The sequence below is a fragment of the Ictalurus punctatus genome, chromosome 1 (assembly GCF_001660625.3).
Source record: "Ictalurus punctatus breed USDA103 chromosome 1, Coco_2.0, whole genome shotgun sequence".
NCBI lineage: Eukaryota > Metazoa > Chordata > Actinopteri > Siluriformes > Ictaluridae > Ictalurus > Ictalurus punctatus.
Genome location: NC_030416.2, coordinates 4,363,644 through 4,381,209, shown reverse-complemented (window position 1 = coordinate 4,381,209; position 17,566 = coordinate 4,363,644). Strand labels below are relative to the sequence as shown.

The 17,566-nt window shown below is 36.3% G+C and overlaps 1 protein-coding gene across 4 annotated transcripts in view; it reads left to right on the top strand.

Annotated features, from left to right (window-relative positions):
• triob (trio Rho guanine nucleotide exchange factor b) overlaps positions 1-17,566 on the top strand; it is a 132,211-nt gene that overhangs the window by 711 nt on the left and 113,934 nt on the right. For 3 of the 4 annotated variants that reach the window (XM_053679483.1, XM_053679490.1, XM_053679492.1), the window contains exon 2: positions 15,150-15,200. The exons of the other annotated variant lie outside the window; for it this stretch is intronic. In XM_053679483.1, coding sequence (XP_053535458.1) covers positions 15,150-15,200 — 51 coding nt within the window. The remainder of the gene's footprint in view (positions 1-15,149; positions 15,201-17,566) is intronic. 4 annotated transcript variants of the gene reach the window in all.

The window sequence follows — 17,566 nt, the reverse complement described above, 5'->3', positions numbered from 1 at the left end:
ACAAACATGCATAGAGAAAATATAAACATACATAGAGAAAACATAAACATGCATAGAGAAAACAAACATGCATAGAGAAAATATAAACATGCATAGAGAAAATATAAACATGCATAGAGAAAACATAAACATGCATAGAGAAAACAAACATGCATAGAGAAAATATAAACATGCATAGAGAAAACATAAACATGCAAAGAGAAAACATAAACATGCATAGAGAAAACATAAACATGCATAGAGAAAATATAAACATGCATAGAGAAAATATAAACATGCATAGAGAAAACATAAACATGCATAGAGAAAATATAAACATGCATAGAGAAAACAAACATGCATAGAGAAAACATAAACATGCATAGAGAAAACAAACATGTATAGAGAAAACATAAACATGCATAGAGAAAACAAACATGCATAGAGAAAATATAAACACGCATAGAGAAAACAAACACGCATAGAGAAAATATAAACATGCATAGAGAAAATATAAACATGCATAGAGAAAACAAACATGCATAGAGAAAACATAAACATGCATAGAGAAAATATAAACATGCATAGAGAAAACATAAACATGCATAGAGAAAACAAACATGCATAGAGAAAACATAAACATGCATAGAGAAAATATAAACATGCATAGAGAAAACAAACATGCATAGAGAAAATATAAACATGCATAGAGAAAACAAACATGCATAGAGAAAATATAAACATGCATAGAGAAAACAAACATGCATAGAGAAAATATAAACATGCATAGAGAAAACATAAACATGCATAGAGAAAATATAAACATGCATAGAGAAAATATAAACATCCATAGAGAAAATATAAACATGCATAGAGAAAACAAACATGCATAGAGAAAATATAAACATACATAGAGAAAACATAAACATGCATAGAGAAAACAAACATGCATAGAGAAAATATAAACACGCATAGAGAAAACAAACATGCATAGAGAAAATATAAACATGCATAGAGAAAACATAAACATGCATAGAGAAAACATAAACATGCATAGAGAAAACAAACATGCATAGAGAAAACATAAACATGCATAGAGAAAATATAAACATGCATAGAGAAAACATAAACATGCATAGAGAAAACAAACATGCATAGAGAAAACATAAACATGCATAGAGAAAATATAAACATGCATAGAGAAAACAAACATGCATAGAGAAAATATAAACATGCATAGAGAAAACAAACATGCATAGAGAAAATATAAACATGCATAGAGAAAACAAACATGCATAGAGAAAATATAAACATGCATAGAGAAAACATAAACATGCATAGAGAAAATATAAACATGCATAGAGAAAATATAAACATCCATAGAGAAAATATAAACATGCATAGAGAAAACAAACATGCATAGAGAAAATATAAACATACATAGAGAAAACATAAACATGCATAGAGAAAACAAACATGCATAGAGAAAATATAAACATGCATAGAGAAAACATAAACATGCAAAGAGAAAACATAAACATGCATAGAGAAAACATAAACATGCATAGAGAAAATATAAACATGCATAGAGAAAATATAAACATGCATAGTGAAAACATAAACATGCATAGAGAAAATATAAACATGCATAGAGAAAATATAAACATGCATAGAGAAAACAAACATGCATAGAGAAAATATAAACATACATAGAGAAAATATAAACATGCATAGAGAAAATATAAACATGCATAGAGAAAACAAACATGCATAGAGAAAATATAAACATGCATAGAGAAAACAAACATGCATAGAGAAAATATAAACATGCATAGAGAAAACAAACATGCATAGAGAAAATATAAACATGCATAGAGAAAACATAAACATGCATAGAGAAAATATAAACATGCATAGAGAAAATATAAACATCCATAGAGAAAATATAAACATGCATAGAGAAAACAAACATGCATAGAGAAAATATAAACATACATAGAGAAAACATAAACATGCATAGAGAAAACAAACATGCATAGAGAAAATATAAACATGCATAGAGAAAATATAAACATGCATAGAGAAAACATAAACATGCATAGAGAAAACAAACATGCATAGAGAAAATATAAACATGCATAGAGAAAACATAAACATGCAAAGAGAAAACATAAACATGCATAGAGAAAACATAAACATGCATAGAGAAAATATAAACATGCATAGAGAAAATATAAACATGCATAGAGAAAACATAAACATGCATAGAGAAAATATAAACATGCATAGAGAAAATATAAACATGCATAGTGAAAACATAAACATGCATAGAGAAAATATAAACATGCATAGAGAAAACATAAACATGCATAGAGAAAATATAAACATGCATAGAGAAAACAAACATGCATAGAGAAAACATAAACATGCATAGAGAAAATATAAACATGCATAGAGAAAACATAAACATGCATAGAGAAAACAAACATGCATAGAGAAAATATAAACATACATAGAGAAAATATAAACATGCATAGAGAAAACATAAACATACATAGAGAAAACAAACATGCATAGAGAAAACATAAACATGCATAGAGAAAACATAAACATGCATAGAGAAAACATAAACATACATAGAGAAAACAAACATGCATAGAGAAAATATAAACATGCATAGAGAAAATATAAACATGCATAGAGAAAACATAAACATGCATAGAGAAAACATAAACATACATAGAGAAAACAAACATGCATAGAGAAAATCTAAACATACATAGAGAAAATATAAACATGCATAGAGAAAACATAAACATGCATAGAGAAAATATAAACATGCATAGAGAAAACATAAACATGCATAGAGAAAACATAAACATACATAGAGAAAATATAAACATGCATAGAGAAAACATAAACATGCATAGAGAAAACATAAACATGCATAGAGAAAACATAAACATGCATAGAGAAAACATAAACATACATAGAGAAAATATAAACATGCATAGAGAAAACATAAACATGCATAGAGAAAACATAAACATGCATAGAGAAAACATAAACATGCATAGAGAAAACATAAACATACATAGAGAAAACATAAACATACATAGAGAAAACATAAACATACATAGAGAAAACAAACATACATAGAGAAAATATAAACATGCATAGAGAAAACATAAACATGCATAGAGAAAACATAAACATGCATAGAGAAAACATAAACATGCATAGAGAAAACATAAACATGCATAGAGAAAACATAAACATACATAGAGAAAACAAACATGCATAGAGAAAATCTAAACATACATAGAGAAAATATAAACATGCATAGAGAAAACATAAACATGCATAGAGAAAACATAAACATACATAGAGAAAATATAAACATGCATAGAGAAAACATAAACATGCATAGAGAAAACATAAACATGCATAGAGAAAACATAAACATGCATAGAGAAAACATAAACATACATAGAGAAAACATAAACATACATAGAGAAAACATAAACATGCATAGAGAAAACAAACATGCATAGAGAAAATATAAACATACATAGAGAAAACAAACATGCATAGAGAAAATATAAACATGCATAGAGAAAACATAAACATGCATAGAGAAAATATAAACATGCATAGAGAAAACATAAACATGCATAGAGAAAATATAAACATGCATAGAGAAAACATAAACATGCATAGAGAAAACATAAACATGCATAGAGAAAACAAACATGCATAGAGAAAATATAAACATGCATAGAGAAAACGAGATGATTCTGCAGAGCTTCTCTCAATATTTGTGGATCTTCCACGCATTCTCCTGCATTAGTTGTTTTCATGCGTGACGTAGGCTCATCTTGGGTCTCTCTCTTTCTCTCTCTCTCTCTCTCTCTCTCTGTCTCTGTCTCTGTCTGTCTCTTCAGGGTAGAATGACATAATCATTATAAACATCCTGCATAGTGCTTGGGTTCTCCTGCAGGGTAGATTGACATATTAATCTAACATCTTACTCCAGCTACGCAGATACATATATAAACATTTTAATGCTTTCCAAAACAGTAACCTAATAATAATAATAATAATAATACAATTCAAAGTACTTGGTGCTTGGACCCCTAAAAACTGCACATAATTCCAACCTTGTGTATATTCCGGTGTCCAGTGTTCCTGGGTTCTGGATCCACCTCATTTGTGACCAGGATAAAGTGAATGAATGAAAGTGCACCAGACAGCCCGGAGTGCAAAATTTGCATCCCTGATGGTTTCTGGATGAACATTATCATTACCAATTCCATGTTGTTAAAAGAAAAAAAAGAGAAAGAAATGTGAGTGCATCCTGTGCTAAAATTTGACAAGAACGTCAGAAGCTACTCAGCTCAGATGATAGAATGACTGTTGGAGGTTGTTAGAATATCACACTCACAAGAAGAGATACGCGCTTTTGAACTGATTGAATTTATTTTTAATGTAATTTATTTATTTACAAAGATGCTCACTGTTAATATAAGTTGTACCATAATTAAATGATCCAAAAAGCAGCATCTGTGGAAAAAGACAGCTTTTTTTAAGGGGGTGCAAACGTTTGCAGTCTATTTCTTGGGAAATTTTAGCCTTGTTCTATCTAGGATGCACTGATGTAGGCCAAAGGTGTCCAAACTTTTATCAGTGGGATTAATACCAGAGGACTGGTCATGTAAATAAATTTGCAAGTGTAGTCATCAAAATGTAATATATATATATATATATATATATATATATATATATATATATATATATATATATATATGTATGTATGTATATATATGATGTGTGTGTATTTTTTTCCAAATGCAAATAATGAGAATATAAATAATAAATAGAAAGCAAAATGAGTGTGAATCAAAATGAATCTTTTTTAAAAATTCATTTTGATTGGACTCTCATTAGATGCATTTGCAAAAAAAAAAAATGTCATGTATTAATACATTTTAATATTATACTTTTGGATTTGATTCTTTTATGTGAAATCTTTGGCACAAAATTAAAAAAGGCTCTTGCATTTTAGCTAACTGTGTTAGCGCAGTGTGCTGCCACCTTCAGGTGAAAGCTGAAAGAAAATTGCACCATGTTGGCCGGACATACCCGTGGGCCAGTTAACATTTGGATTTGGCCCTGGGGCCAGACTTTGCATGCCCCTGATATAGGCCAACATACAAGCCAAAACTCATGAGAATGTTGAGGAGAGAAAAGAAATTCCCAGAAACGTCTTCAGCAGGCAGAATTCCGAATTTGATGAAATACAAGGTATGCAATTCATGCATCCCTAACCACCCCTCCATCCCCCACCCCAAGGGTGTATCCCCTCACCTCTGTAATAAAAGATGTCAGATGAAATATCTCGCCTAATAGGGTTGAACTGTACAGCGTCCGAGCTCCTTCACCACTCCTTTTGTCCTGTATTGGACCGAGGTACTAACGCTCCTTCTGTAACAGATATTTCGGAGAAGAGCCACAGTGCTGTCTTATTTCTGTCCTGCATGCTGTTTCTTTTGCAAAGCCGTCTGTTGTCTCTGTAAAGCAGGAACGCAGGGACGAGCCATATTTCTGTGCGCTTTGTAGTCGAAACACTACAAAGCATTGTATCCTGAGCCATATTCGATGACGCATTCAATATAACCTGCCCACATTATCTCCATGTAAATAATAAAACACAGAGGAACGTGCTGTTTTAGGAAATAAATCAACAACAGGGTGGTGTCATATGTCCTGACACAAAACAGGGTTACTGTTACAACTCAGAAGTTGGTTATTTTCCAATAACAGCACGTCCCAATGTGTTGTTTTGCTCGTATACTAGAGCAATTTGCCAACGTATACAATATCGCCAACAAAAATATAATCCGTATATGATTGTTAACAATTCTGTAAACTGTCAAAGAAATTTAAGGGGACTAGAACATGTAGATTTGTAACTTGTTAAAACCTTTAAGCAAATTAACTGTTTTAAATTGTTAAAATGTTTCTTACACTATTATTATTATTATTATTATTAATAATAATAATAATAATAATAATAATAATAATAATAATAATAAAGCCATATATGCTTTCCTAAAAGAAAGAAAAAGAAAATGGTATCATGTAAGACTACAGCTTGGCAAGTTAAAGACCAATTTTTCAGACCAGTATATAACCATCAATGTTTTTATGGGTATTTAGCTTAATTCTGTGATTTGGTTTTTATGGCCATTGTGAGTTGAATTCTTTCAAAATCCCAAAACTGATTAAATGAAAGGTAAACAACTAACCATCACAAATGAGGAGAATCCTAAAGTGGTTCTATGCCTCTGGGATCTTACATTGAGATGCTGGATCAATACTGTGTAATGCATTACATAGAGCTTTAGATGTACAGTATTAGGTTGTTTTGGTGTCATGTTTTGGTTTATATCCTATCTTACATGGCTTGTAAATCATGTTATGCGGGGATTTAAACCATTCCCTAACTGCTAGATGCTGTATACATAATGCTGTATGCTTGCAGCTAGCACTGCACCAATCAACCAGGGATAAAGGAAGGTCCTTCCTGCTCAGATAGAAGGCTACATGTGGCCTCCTGGATCCAGGGCTATGGATGTTCACTGTGATATGAATGTGCTATCTCCCAACAAAATAGCACGCTCAGGTGCCCAGATGGCCTTCCTTTTAATAAATAAGAGAAGATCTAGAGAGCTCTGCAGAATCTTGTGGTTTTTATATTTATAATCATCTTATACTGTTTGCATCATTCTAGCACAGGAAAACACGGACAACCATTTCCAGTTCTCCAGCTTTTTAAACACGGTGCTCTGGGTATCAAGGCATGGGTATTTAGACACTCCTCCTCCTTGTAGTTTGATTAAACATGTTTTGTGTGATCAGACTCTTTCCTCTCTCTTGTTGCCTTAATTAGTCCAACTGTACTCTCCTGCTCCTAAAGGAATTCTGACCAATCCTGTCCACTCCAGAAGCAAGTGTGGCCAATCCCACTCACTCCTTAAGGAATTATGAGCAATCCCATCAACTGCAACACACACACACACACACACACACACACACACTTGACCATTCCTGCCTGCTCCTGAAGAACGCTTGACCAACTCCTGTAGAAAGTTTGACCAATCTGGTCTCATCCCATAGAAAGTTTGACCAACCCCACCAACCTCCAAAGAAAGTTTGACCAACCCCACCAACCTCCAAAGAAAGTTTGACCAACCCCACCAACCCCCAAAGAAAGTTTGACCAACCCCACTAACCTCCAAAGAAAGTTTTAAAAAATCCCACCCTCTCCCTCAGAAAGTTGGACCAACCTTGCTCACTCTCACAGAAAGTTTGACCAATCCCACATCCCTCTGAACATTCCCGCCCGCTCCCACAGAAAGTTTGACCAATCCCACCCATTCCTGCAGAAAATTTGAGCAGTCCTCCCCACTTTTGCAGTTATTATTTTTGTTTGCATTTGCCTGCGATCTCAGGTAATAATTTCAGGCAGCTGCACCATGAGATGATACAAGACTTAATCTTCCAGGTGAACGTCTGACCTGGAAAATTAACGTGACTGCAGCAGAAGTAACCCTACCACTGGAGGGAGAACAATGTGTTTCAAATGTTATAGATGCAGAAGAATGGATTGGTACTTGTACAGTACACACGATGTACTGTACATAACGTAATTCCACCAGCTCATGACCGTTGGGCTAAGCTTCTCTTTACATGACAGTGACTAATTTACTATGAAAGTCTCCACACGTGACACACTCATGTCCTAAGTGAGTCTGTCGTGACCTACCCGAACCACTTAACAACCTGGCAGCTGATGACCGAAAGTCATCTCAAGCCTTCCTCTCTAAGACTTTATACCCAGTCCAGAAAACCCCAGGCATTCTGGGATGTGGCGCTTTCCGAGAATCTCTGCAGCAGCAGGCTGTCGTTATCGTCTCTGGGCCTTTTGATGTCTAAAAGCACAAGGCAATGCTGTGGCTCCTGAATATTTATATTTCACTGTGGTGGCTCTGTGGTCTCCTTCCGTACTATAAAAGAAGCCCACAGAAATCACTGTGAAAGAAGCCTAGAGGTCATTACAACATCTAATGCAAACTTTTGCTGATCACTCAGCATGGATGGTCTGTTTTCCAGATCAAGGGTTTAATTGAAGTGTGAATAGATTTTATAGTCTGCCTGGTGAGCAATTGCTGTTCTTCCAGGAGAGGCCATTTGTCTCTGATTCTCTTGTACTGACTGTTAAGTCAGTGTTGATTCTGTCAATGAAAAATGTAAGAACACGACGACATTTTACAAACACTTTAGAACTGGGCGCAAGTGCATGAGATTGACATGGGGGTGGGGTGGGTGTTGCATCCAAGAGTCAATCAAAGTCCATAGCATGGGGAAACTCACAGGCCGATTGGATTAAAACAGAATAATCCATAATAATAAACACAGAAAACAGGCCTGGGTCCGATCAACAGAACTAGAAAAACCGCAACCAAGGAACATGGCTTGGATTTGATGGCTAAATCACAACATCTTAAAGATAGGACAGGAAAACACAGAGGATATAAATATATAAACTAATTAAGGAGAAATAAGGAACAGTTGCACACAATCAGGGAAGATGAGCCAGTCTGAAGACAAGAGAGAGACAGGAGCACAATGTAGGAGTTGATCTCTGAATTTCCCAGATGACTACTCTACAAACTTTTTTCCCCCTTCTTCAGCAAGTCAAATCCTTGCATCTATTCTATAAAAAAAAAAAGAAGGAAATATTGCGCAATAACTTTGTTATTGATCGAGGACAAGGATGCTAAGCATGGCTAAGTCAGAGCAACGTTCCCGTGCGACTTTCATTTCGTCATTTGCCAGTGGTAGAATAATTGAGCTTTTCTGTTTCCTGTAATCTGGGGTGGAGGTTTTGAATCCACGGATCTTTTGGAGTTATTCACTGCTTTTATTATGTCTGATTAGGGGTTAGCTCAAAGAGTAGAGGCAATTGTGGTTTGGAGCTGTTCCTCACGTTGCCTAATTTCTGTGGTGTGTATGAAATATATATATATCCATCCATCCATTTCCTGTACCGTTTACCCTACACAGGGTCGTCGTGGCGAGACTGGAGCTTATCCCAGGAGACACAAGATGGGGGATTTCCTGGATGGGGTGCCAACCCATCGCAGGGCACAGTCGCACACACATTCACATACTACGGACAATTTAGAGACGCTAATTAGCCAGCAACACATGTCTTTTGGACTGAAACCAGAGTACCCGGAGGAAACCCCCAAAGCACGGGGAGAACATGCAAACTCTGTGCACATAGAACGGAGGCGGGAATCCAACCCCCAACCCTGCAGGTGCGAGGCAAAAAAGCCTATGAAATATATAGGTTTTTAGACCTATTACAAGTTTCATGCAGGAGTTGATGAGAAAATATGGAACAGTCCAAGGAACCGCCCAAGGGTTTTTCTACACTATTACATACAGTATGACTAAGTAATGACTCGTATGATGTCATTGTGTGGTACATGATCATCTTACCGTGTGTTTTTTTTATATATTTTATTTTATATTATTGCTGAGTGCCACATCTTAACCCTAAACCACACCGTAATTCCAATGCTAATTTGACCCAAATTGAGTAACTGAAAGCTTCTTTGTTATGCTGAATGAGACTCACTGGTGAGTTCATCCGAAGTCCGAACGCCACTCTTGTTTTCACATGTATAACAGCATCAAGCCTTCGGTCTTCTGATAGTTGAGGGATTACAAGCGACATGTCAGACTCGGGGTGGGGGGGTGGCGGGATGCGGGAGAGCTTCATATTTAGAACCCTCAGAGCTTTTTTTGTTGTTGTATTTATTTATTTTTTTTCCCTGCCAATTTACTTGACGAGGTCGGACTCGGCTGGCCTGCATTCCACGCTAACCTAGTCGCCAGTTGGCCTCAGAGGAATCTAGACACATGGGTCGTGAAGTGGCTATGCAATATCATCCCACTGGGAACTGGAGGAAGAGTATTTGGCAGGTGCCCAAGTTTTTGGTGGTTTCTCTCTCTCTCTCTCTCTCTCTCTCTCTCTCTCTCTCTCTCTCAGCATCTCTTCCGATCTCTGATCCTTTTTTGAAATCTCCCAACGAACCCTGTCACACAGTACACCTACAATAACAGCTGTTTAAAGGAAGTTTGATGCGGATCTATTTCATCGGAAAAAAGGGGCGTCTCGTAAAACAAAGATGGGGCCAGAGGACGCACAATGGATCGCGTCTTTCCTCCGATGCTTAACAAGCTGCAACTGGACTTTATCACACAGAGCTGGAGCTCATTAAACAGATACCAAACGACAAGAACACTTTGTCCTGCAGCGACTCATGGACTGAAGTTGTGCTTTATTATCCATGATATTTTAACTATGTCATCGTGCGAGTGTGTGTGTGTGTGTGATAATAAAGAAAGCTTGGTGTATGTGCCTTTCTGATACTGTCGGAATAAATCTGCACCCACAGCTGCAGTTCCATTTGGATGGAAATTGGATAAAAGTGAATAATTCATTCTCCACCTGGGGTTCTGGACAAGAGAACCGAGAGCAGCCATCCACAAAAGCCTCGTCTGATCATAGGCTGATATCAGACCCGAGCCCATTATACTGGAGCTTCTCTTATTCTCTTATGTTTTATACACCTAAAAAAAAGACGGAAACATTACAAACAATATCTGTGCTTGGGATTTTGTCATTTGATTTGAGATATCCAGAAGATCATATTAAATAACCCCCCCCCAAAAGCAATGGCAAACTGAAAGTGAGTTTGGATGTGTGGATGTAATGAAACATTAACACACACTGGGTCATGTGGAGAAAAAGTGCCGCAGAAAGTTACATTTAGATGGGAAATAAGTGTTAAAAAATGTAGCTAATGTAAAAAAAAAATTCAAATAAACTTAAGTAAGTCTTTATTACAGAAAATCTGTTATGAATATACCGTGTATACACTACCTATAGCAGTATGTGCCAAAGTGTTTTATTCCTCTTATACCACAGTAATATGCCAATAATTACAGTTTCCTACTAATTAAATAATAATGCGCCATACATTTTATCCATAGTTCATTCTGTACAGGATTTCGCAAAGTTTTTTTTTTTGTGATCGTTGCGGCCAAAAATGCTTGATTTTGCTGTGGCTTTTTCTCAAAGTTTGCGGAAAACTACGTGAATTTGCGAAATTGCACAAAATAGTTCCACACGGTCTTTTGCAGTGATGTTCGTTGGTAAACAAGACCTTTTATCTGTACTAACATGGACCCGAAGAGGCTTTGGCTGAATGCGCGTTGTGATGACGCGTCTCGGCCAAAATCTGCGGAAAATATGCGGTACTTTTGAAAAATCACAGGTTTCTCTGAATATTGTGGCGTTTCCTTGAATTTGTGCTCATTTCTGCGATCGCAATATCCTGGAGGGACAGATAGTTACATTCAGCATTGTGGAAGGTTTGCGAGACGAGTTAGCTCCTGTTATCACTTAGGTTGTAACAGCTCTAAACAGTCGGTCCCTCACCAGCCTCTTTCTTTTCACTCTCTCAAAGTTAATAAGAAAAAAGTCAAAACATTCAGCTTGTCATGTTATTGAGGCCTCTGTCCTGAAGACTCTCCTGTACTGGAAAAATGGAAACATAAGCTTTAACTCCGAAAATGTGAAATAAACATCTACTCAAAGTAAAATGAAACATAATAACGATTTTCTCTAGGTTGCGTATAAGTTAAGTAACCATTTAAAAAAATCTGTGTACTCAGACTTTGATTATTGTGGAGTCTTATTGTGTTTGTTACTATAGAATGCTCATATATTTCAACGATAGCGTTAAAATGTAAAACTTGGGATTGGTCTTACAACCTGAACTATTGTTAGGAAATCAACATCTCCTGTCCCATCAGATTCGAGAATTCAACAGGGCTGTGGTATCAACTATTTTAACTCTACAAAATACTTGATTTGCTTCCAATTTGCTTAGCGAAATGGATTTGCTACATATAGCAACGCTGACCAAAAGTCAAATCTCTTACCAGTTTCAATCCCTTTCACAAATCTCTATGGTTTAGCCTTTAGAGAACCAGCGAGGGTCTAGATAAACTGGAACTGGAACTGTTCCACAAAACCAAATGGACCACACACACATGTTATATGCACACCCTCTGGAGTGTGCACAAGTGTAACCATGTGTCACTGACAGAGCTGAGAGAAAAAGACATTCATTGCGTATCCGTTCCAGCACACGCGCTCATCCGCTGGTGGTCTCTTTTTTACTGTATCATAGGAAGTCACAGATCAAAGAAATTAACTCAGGAGTGGTTTAATATACGCGGGTGTTGTAACAAACGTAAAAAAAAAAAAAAAACATTCAGGGTTTGCGCTTTGTGTGCAGCTGGAATCCGTGTGTTGGTATGTATGGGAATAGCTGTCCAGCAGGATTTACACCCACACGCCTGGAACACGCCAGACTGGCTCAGCTGAACACTGCTCTCAATTAGGTTCACGTTATCGTGTTATCGTGTTTCTTTCGTAAGCTGTGCTAGTATTTTGTGTGAAAACTGAACGTGGCTGCTAACAGAAAGCGGACATTGTGTTCCTTAACCCTGATGGAAATGTAGTATAGTAATATATAGTAATAAAGTGCATTAAGGACGTTAATATATTCAGAAATGACATTTATAGCCATATTAATACTAGAGTATCTAAAACTAAACCGATCATTTATTTAGCACCTCTTGTACCTCTTTACTTCTCAAGTGTACCGTTTCATGCTACTACTTAAGTACTTTCCACTTAGGGTGCTTTCACAAATGCAGTTTTTAATGTGTTTAAATCAACCAAGGAGTGCTTTAACAGTTTTGAATACAGCTATGTGTGTATCAGATGTGGGTGGTGTTGTTTGTTTTTTTCTAAGCAGAGGGATTTTCAAAATTCCGTGTCAATTTCTTGTGGCATCTCTATTTTAAAAAAATTATATTTTCACATGTAAAACCCGTTTTATATTTGAATTTTTTTACTAGCTAGTGGGGTCGTTCCTATTTTACCAGGGTCCTATGTTCCCCAGTTCAATATTCTGATAACACACATTAAGTAAACTTCTCCAAAGATTTATTTTCCTCAGGGCTCTATTAACTTTATTGCCGTTTTAACTTTAAACAGCAAAGACGCATTTAAATGAATAAAAACATATACTATTTTAAAATCCATCCTTCATCCACTCTTGAAATATATGAAGGTTATGAACTGGGGAAATGAACTAGATTGCACACGCTGAACCTGAATTGTGCTGCTCTAAAAATAGCTGTTAGTCTACATTCATACAGTTCACCTCCATGCCTGAACAATAGTGAAATGTATACACTAAACTGAAGAAATGCCATACTGTAGCCTATAAAACACAGTAAAGGATCATAAAAGGAGCAAAATATTAAGTATGAACATGTCCCAGCTCTCACTTATACTGAAGCCTAACTCCAGCTTTAAATCACAATGTGTTCATTATGTGCCATATCATCATGGGGAACATAGGACCCTGGGAAAATAGATACGCTCACCTAGCTAGCTAGCTAGCTTAATCTGGCTAACTCATTTAGCAAGCAACGGCTCTCAGAGTCCAGTAGTTAGTGATTGTTATTTATATTTATATTTGCTAGTAAAAGTCAAATAACATCTAACTGTTATAACGGATTGTAAAATCTTTGAGTAGTTTGGGTTAGTATTACTTTATGAACTGTAAAGTAATGTTACATCAGACTACTCAAAGACTCAGCACCTGCTTTAATACTGTAGATTGTCATACATTTGTCTAATACAGAAATAATTATCTATTTATTGACCTTATTCTGAATAAGACAATATTGTTATTAAGGTGTTTACACGAGTCACTTTTAGAATATTCTTTCATGTTCCGGTTTTACGTGTTATAGAACGTAGATCGATTAACGTCACGCGCCATCACGTCCCACGTCCAACGCCACGCTGTCCGACGTTCCCTCCAGAATTTCACGTATCGAAATACAGTTCGTCTTCGTTATGGTACCGTATACAGTTTTGAGTGTTTTTACTTGTAATTTTTACGAAAGCTTTAAGTGCAGTTAATTAATTGTCGTGCTGTACGTGCTAATAGACGACCGCTTAAAGCCGTGGGCTGCGTCCCAAACCGCGTACTTACCTACTATATAGTAGCCGAGATACGTGTATACTATACTATATAGCAGGTAAGTACGCGGTTTGGGACGCAGCCGTGCTCTCTTGTTTGCCGTCAAACGGTTGAGCTCTGCCGTGTGTGTATGTGTCCTGTCGTAGAATGCGGTGAAAACTCTCACACGACGTTAATAGTGTAATTAAGGTGTGTACATGTCTGTAACACACGTCGATAAAGCGACTAAAACAGGAATACTCCACACGTCTTAATTCCATTTGTGTTTACTTCGAGTGTGACTTTAGTCGGATTAAGGTCATCAATAATCGCAGTTTACATGCTAGCTTCTTAATCAGAGTATCGTCTTAATCGGATTAATATCATATTATTGAACCATGTAAACGTCCTGAATGTTGCTTTAATTTATATATATTATCAGGCTGACACCAACGTTTACCTCTATGTTCTTAGGGAAAGACATTAAAGTTATTAAATGATAAATAACATATTCTTATTATCTATCTACCGCAGTGTCTCCTCAAAATATCCACCATGTGATGTGATCACCATTTTCTGAATTCAAATCGTGCTGGATATTCATATTCGTTATATATCTAGCAATTCTTTCAGCTTTCTACAAATGATTTAAATTTCCAAAGTTTAAGTTTCATCATTTTTTTATTACAATTTCGAGAACTTCAATTCCAGACTTTTGAATAGTACCTTTACTGTGCAACTGTCATCCCGCTGCTATTTAATTGACACACTGTGTCAAGTATTTCCAGCGTTGCTGTACATTTTCACCCAAGACACCCACAAACCGGCTTTGAACTCCACTGTTTTGTCTCGCACGACATGTTTTGTAACATGTGGCCGTCTGTGTCGGGGCCACATGTGGCACGTTGTTAAATCGCATTTCTTATTCAGTCACACATCAAAGCTTTGTTTTAATTGATTTATTTATTTTTTTCTTCGCAGACTGCTCTCTTCCGAAGTGTGAACCCAAGCTTGATTTAGCGGGACACACAGGTGAGAAGACTTACACCCTTGCGTGGTGTTTTTGTTTTGATCTGCTTTGGAAGTGCAAATCTGGATGGTCTTAGAGGTCCTTTGTAATACTCAGGACTTGATCCCGTTTATGTGGCTCAAACTAAACTGTGCAAGCGTTCACCTCATTCTGCTACATAGACTTATACTGGCGATGTCCTAACAGAAAATTCTAATCATATTTATGTAGCATAATCTTCACACCAAAACCATTTACATTTTCATTTTACATTTATTCGCTTTTATCTGAAGTGACTTACAAATGAGGAAATACAAGCAAAGCAATATATCGAGCGGAGAACAATGCAAGTAGTGCTACTATACAAGATTTATAATTGAGTTCTAGAGAAGCAAAGTGTGCAGAGTAGAAGTGTAAGAGCCAGTGTAATTTTTTATTTAATTATTTATTTATTTAGAAATAAAATAATGTGGGTTTGGCATTTTAGAGGTTAGTTAAGTGCTCACGGAAGAGGTGGGTCCTTAGCAGTTTTTTGAAGATGAGAGATTCTGTTGTCCGGATTGAGGTTGGAAGTTCTTTCCACCACTGAGGGACGGTGAATTTGAAGGTTCTGGAAAGAGACCTTCAAATTCAAACCACGCTGAGTAGACACTTAATCTCACTTAGTTTTGACTCATTATATTAGTTTATTTTATGTAATAGTATTTATTCATTATTTTTAATGCATAATTAAACTAGATAATTAAACTACACCCCTAATTAATAATAAACTCTTACGGTTCCTGTTACTCACTGCCTTTAGACATGTTGTTTTACATTGATCGTACCGTTTTAATTAGACATTACAGATCTTACTTGCGCTACATTGTTGCTCTATCATGGCGTCTACATTGTGAGGCCTCGTTACTAAAAGATCACTTACAGATCACTCCCGTTATAATATCGAACAAATACAGCCAATAAACTTGATTTAAACTGAACCTCTTAAGCAACTCGCACAGTGGAGCATTTTGGATATTAACATAAGTTTGTCCTTGTGCATTACTTTCATGCTTCCATGCTACACTTTGCAAAGTTTACAGGTTACAATTTTCTTATTTTCTTCGTGGCATTTAATATAAAATGCTCCCTTGCCTTAGAGGAGTTGGAGGTCGCACACTTTTTCTCGCTGTCACTTTCCGATTACGCCTCCGTCTGATGGTGACTGAGGTCATTTTGGGCATAAAAGGTAACGGTAACGTTGGGTATTCTGCTAATGCTAGCGGCGTTGCATTACGTGCGTTTGATGTCATGTGCCATCGTCTGGCTTATACTTACGGTTAGTAAAAAAAAAAAAAAAAAACGCTCGTGTTCCATCTGAGACGATACTACCTTTCTAAAATTCATACCCTAGTCGGCAGAGCGCATGAGTGCATAGTGTGAGTGTGTAGTATGTCATTTAGGACAAAACTTTGGGCTGGATTCGCCGATGTTTTTGTGTTTTCAGATGAGAAGTAACGCAATTAGTAAACGTAACCTGTGCCGATAATGAGCGATAATCGCGATAATGAGCTTTGTTGACAACGATTTTAATTTCAAATAGATTGCTATCGATTTTATCGATTAGTTTTTGCAGAACTTCCGTGACATGTAAATGTAACTGTAATTATAAATGGATAAAAACGATTATGTATAATCTTTAAATGTTAAAAAAAAAAATTGTTAGCATTGAAATATCGCTTTTGTTATAGAGGAATAAAACACGTCGCTGCGTACCATTACTCGAAAAATAATCCGCTTCGTGTCGGGCCACATCACAACACCCCGCCATTGATTATTTTCCTGTGATAGCACCGCCCCAAGGTTCTCAGTCTGCTCAATCAAGTATTTTATGTTCTGCAACGCATAGTCAAGTTAGTGACTGTTAAAATGGACCTTTAAAAGCAAGCAAGAAACATAAAATCTAGAAAGTTACAATATTTATTTGGTAAAATTGAGTTTCCATAATTTAAAAAAAATATATTTATTTATTTATTTTTACAGTTTCCACCTCTGTAACAGCACTGTTTGGGAATTTTCTGTGATATTTGCCATTTCCATGAAAGTAGATATAGAAACTAATGGTAATATATACGTAAACAGACAAACAAATAAATGCATAGCTAGCTAGCTTTGGGTACAGATGGAGGACTTATGAAAACAAACTGACAATGGATGGATGCACCAGCAGTGGGTTCTTCATTCCCAGCAATGCCAAGCCCTTTCTTTAATTGGACACTGAAGTGTATTAGGTTCATGCTGAGCTCGGGCTGGGTCCGCTGCTCTCTTTTGGACCAGAGAACATTTGCACAAAGGAGCTCTCTGAAGGAGGTTTTAGGGCTTTTGGGCCCGTTTCCAAAGGCCTTTACCA